General features: G+C 44.4%; 1 protein-coding gene across 3 annotated transcripts in view; it reads left to right on the top strand.

Annotated features, from left to right (window-relative positions):
- The window catches only part of LOC106813684 (dnaJ homolog subfamily B member 9-like), a 24,658-nt gene that overhangs the window by 4,304 nt on the left and 16,196 nt on the right, over positions 1–4,158 (top strand). For 2 of the 3 annotated variants that reach the window (XM_014817891.1, XM_014817890.1), the window contains one exon: positions 3,160–3,908. In XM_014817891.1, coding sequence (XP_014673377.1) covers positions 3,160–3,239 — 80 coding nt within the window. In that variant the 3' untranslated portion in view covers positions 3,240–3,908. Of the gene's footprint in view, positions 1–3,159; positions 3,909–4,158 lie in introns of those variants that run through there. The other variant, XR_001394495.1, reaches the window with a different exon arrangement.

Raw genomic sequence — 4,158 nt, 5'->3', positions numbered from 1 at the left:
GCGATTATTAGGAATATGCAGGACTGGCGCCATATCTTGCTAGTGTATATTAATATTATATTATTGTATTATGTATTATTATAATATTTTATTACGGATGTATGTGGGGCGTTTTATTTAGAAACGGGAGGAAGGTGCACGTGATCGATAATGGCATAGTGGTGTGTGTGTGTGTGTGTGTGTGTGAGTGGTGCGTCGGTGCGGTGCGTGCGTGGTCCGGCCGTCGCCTGCGTATGCCGGTGCGTGTGGTGCGATACAAGGAAGCAGTCCCCATGATGTGTGTGTTGTGTGTGTGCGGTGTGGTGCGGTGTGTATGTGGGTGTGTGTGCTGTGTTGTGTGGCGCTGTGCTGTGTGTGTGTGTGTGTGTGTGTGTCCGTGATGTGGTGTGTGTTGTTTGTGATGTGTGCAATGTGTAGCCTATATGTGTAGAAATACAACATTTATTTATGTTATTTTTCTCTCTTACGCAGGTTCTTTGATTTGATGACTTGTTTGAATGACATGGGAAATTGACGATTTCTTCACTGGTCAATATGAAACCATGGCTGATCGTTCAGACCTAGGTATACCGATGATTACCGTTTATATTTCTGAGTGACGAAGCTTTTCACTATATCACGATTGATTTAGTAGTCTTTATATTATCCATTAATCAACTATACTATAATACGTTTATTTAATAGTGTCTTTTTATTACTTGTTTGGTAGGTGGAGGCGTGATTTGGATTTTTAGCTTTTCGTTGGCCGTAACATAGGATATGCGGTTCTGTTAAAGGTAAACGCGGTTTCCAACAACTTTGGTTTCGGCAAACGGCTTTGGCCGCGACATTGCGTTGGAAGCCCTCATTCCGCAATTCACCATGGCAACAGCAAACAATCAGCAACAAATCGTGGATCCTCAGCAACCGCGACGATGGCAAATTCACGCGTGGAGGTGAGGCGGAGTTTAGAGAAAGGTGGAGCCCAAAATGCGTTAAAATCCGGTAATGATTGACGTAATTTTTACGGGAAACGTAGAAAGGACGTATAAGCCCACGAGCTCATCGCCCAACGACTAAACTAATTGAATAGTTTTAGTGCGCACTTTCATGGCTTTCCTCGTATTGTCACGTAAACGTACGGCGGTATGATTTGTGTAGCCCACGAACCATTAGAGAGCCACCACGTCAGCCGCCGACCATGCTGAACTAAGACCAATCTAAGCAGCATTAGACAGACTGCCTTACACGAATGGCAACAGTTTATGAAGCAGGGTAGGTCTTCCTCCATCTTCTTTCGATCCAAGGCTCTGCGTCTAGCTAAACATTTATTCCGGCTTCTTTTTACTAACAATGAATTGCGGCCACTGAGCTGCGCTGAAGGCGACACGTCGGCGCCATATTTAGATTGCGTCTCGCCTGTGGACATTGGCAGCAAATATTATTTACGCTCTGCCGAACTGAGTGAACCGCACACACGCTAAACGTAACTCGTATATAGGTCAAGGTTTATGTTCTTTCTCTCCTCTTTTCCGAAACAAAACGGAGGCTATCACAATTATAATCTGGATTCCCGGAAATTTTATTTCGACTGAGCGTCGCATCCTCATCAACGTTGCGTTTTGAATGGGGTATATATATATATACAGTCTGACCTCCTTTACCGTGCTAGGCCGTTATCCGGAAGTCTCTTATTAACGGGCCGCTATCTCGCGGTGTGATGTTCTCTGTTTTTCATTGCATCTCACCTAAGAATCTCGCTTAAAACTCGCGCGATGTACCACGCGTACGTGTGCTGTGTTGGTCGCTCGTGTCCGCTATTGCCTCCGATAAAAATTTCTGTTGTTATTTATTTTAGTTCCATTCTCATATAAAATAAAACACGGCTGGGGGGGGACAGTTTGTTTACAAATAATTATAGCAACGAGGTCAGTTAAATACAGTATTCACATGCCATAAACATTCGCTGAACTGCATAGAAATGCTGCTGTGTTGAGGCATAACTTTATATCCGGCCAAATCCATATCGAATGGGTGCTCGCGGTCCCGAGTGGCCGGATAAAGAAGGTCGTAAGAAGACTGTATATATATTATATATATTATTATATATATATATATATTATATATATTATATATATATGCTGTGCGTGGTGTGTTGTATGTGTGTGCTGTGTGTGTGGTGTGTATGTGCAGTGGGTGATAGTTGCTGCGTGTGTGTGTGTGTGTGGTGTGTGCGTGTGTCGTCGTGCGCGCGCGTGTGTGTGTGGTTTGTGCGATGTGTTGGCTGTGCGCGCGCGTGTGGTTGTGCTGTGTTGCTGCTGCGTAGTGTGTGTGTGTGGCTGTGTGAACGTGTGATTGTGTGTGTGTGTGGTGTGTGTGTGTGTGACGTGTGTGTGGGCTCCTGTGTTTACGGCTTTCACCACATTGATAGCCGCATTACTACCGTACTCATCCGTACAATGCGCTCTGCCCCGCGACCTATATTCGCATGTACACGATGATGACCCCTTTGTGTGCGTCAGCCTCAGTTCACAGCCTGGAGATGGCTATCGTTTTCTTAAACTCTTGTTGACCGGCAAGAATGTTACAATCTAAATAATCTATTGTGAAAAGAATGCATGACCAATTGACCAGTTATGCTGAGGTAAGTTGGCGTCGGACCATCGCGAAAATCCCTGCCACGCCATACACAAAGTGTTGATGCATTCAGGCCGAAAGTTCAAACTGTTTATATGAGTAATTTTGTTTAATTGTTGCCGTGTAGAGATATCGCGACCCAGCCGCATGAACCTAGCCACATGTGAATGCCATATAACACTAGATAGCTGCAGCTAAATAAATTACATACATACAATACAATGTTAATGTTAAAATGTTAAATGTTAAAATACATTACAACGAAAGGAATTTAATAATTAACGAATAAATAATCTATAATCACGCAGGTTTGTTAACATTTGGCAAGTTGAATTAGTTTAGGTAAGGGCTAAAAGGCATCTATCGGAAATGACTCACCCTCACTCCTTTATTTATCAGTGTGCACTTGTATAATTTGCGGGATGCCATCATTGGTGCGCGATTTATTTCTCAAATGTGTCATCTATCTTTCAAAGAGAGTGTTTGTTATCGCATTGTGTTTTACGAGTCTGGCCATAATCGCATGATTCATTTTTTTTGCAGACGGCCATCACCAGCAGCACTGCAAGACGGTGACGAAGAGACAGGGAAATACGGTGTCAACGTCCACGACGTGTAACTGAAGCCCGAAGCCATACTTGGGAAACGCGAGTCGCTGCTGCATGCATGGATGCGCGCCTCATCCCTGATGTAAACAACTTGTCGTGCTTCTGGAAGAGAGCGCTCCATTGCAGCTCGATCCAACAACAAACAAGCGCACGACACAGGGGAAGTGTGCGTAGGATATCTTCTTCCTAGCTTGCTGGCCGATCTTCATTCAAAGAAGAGACTTTTTCGTCGGCTCCTCTCGTGCGTGGAAACCAGCGTGCTATATAGGTGTGCGGCGTTCGGTCTACATTGTACGTGGTTCTTCCGTTACACGCGCGCATTCAATGGATTGAAAATGAGGAAAAACGCGTTGCAGATGTACGACGATAGGTGGCAGCACTGAATGCATTCCGGACTCGTCATTTTCAAAGCTGATGTTTTTGATGCATCGGCTGTGAATCCGCCCGCCGGCGATTCTAAAGAAGCTTGCGCGTGCCTGCTGAATAGTAGAACGTGTCAATAGAAAGGGTGCTGTATAATTCTGTCGCTTCCTCCCTCCGCCTTAGACGGTCGATCGGAAGTTACTACTGGTGGTCTTCCTTAGACGTTAGCCGTAGTCGCCCATTTTATCTACTGGTGCTGATATTCGTATAGGCAAGGCACTGCTGTTAAAAAGATGCTAATAAATTATTTTGTTTCGTGCATATGGGTATTTATGCTATAGTAGCTATTCACGAAATTGGAGACGGCTAGCGTTGTGAACACCGTCACTAGCACTGATGGGACAATGAAGGTGGCGGGTACGATGGGAAAATTCCGTCCATGCGTACGTGCGTGCGTGCGTGCGTTCGTGTGGAATGTGCGTGTGTGCGTGTGTGTGTACATATTTGAAGAATTATTTATTCATTATAGTTAGCTTTAAAGGCATATAAAAAATCATATTTGAATCATTAT

The sequence above is a fragment of the Priapulus caudatus genome, unplaced genomic scaffold (genome assembly GCF_000485595.1).
Source record: "Priapulus caudatus unplaced genomic scaffold, Priapulus_caudatus-5.0.1 Scaffold809, whole genome shotgun sequence".
In the NCBI taxonomy this organism is placed as follows: Eukaryota; Metazoa; Priapulida; class Priapulimorpha; order Priapulimorphida; family Priapulidae; genus Priapulus; species Priapulus caudatus.
The sequence above is the reverse complement of the archived record's forward strand: the minus strand, read 5'-3'. Positions and strand labels throughout refer to the sequence as shown.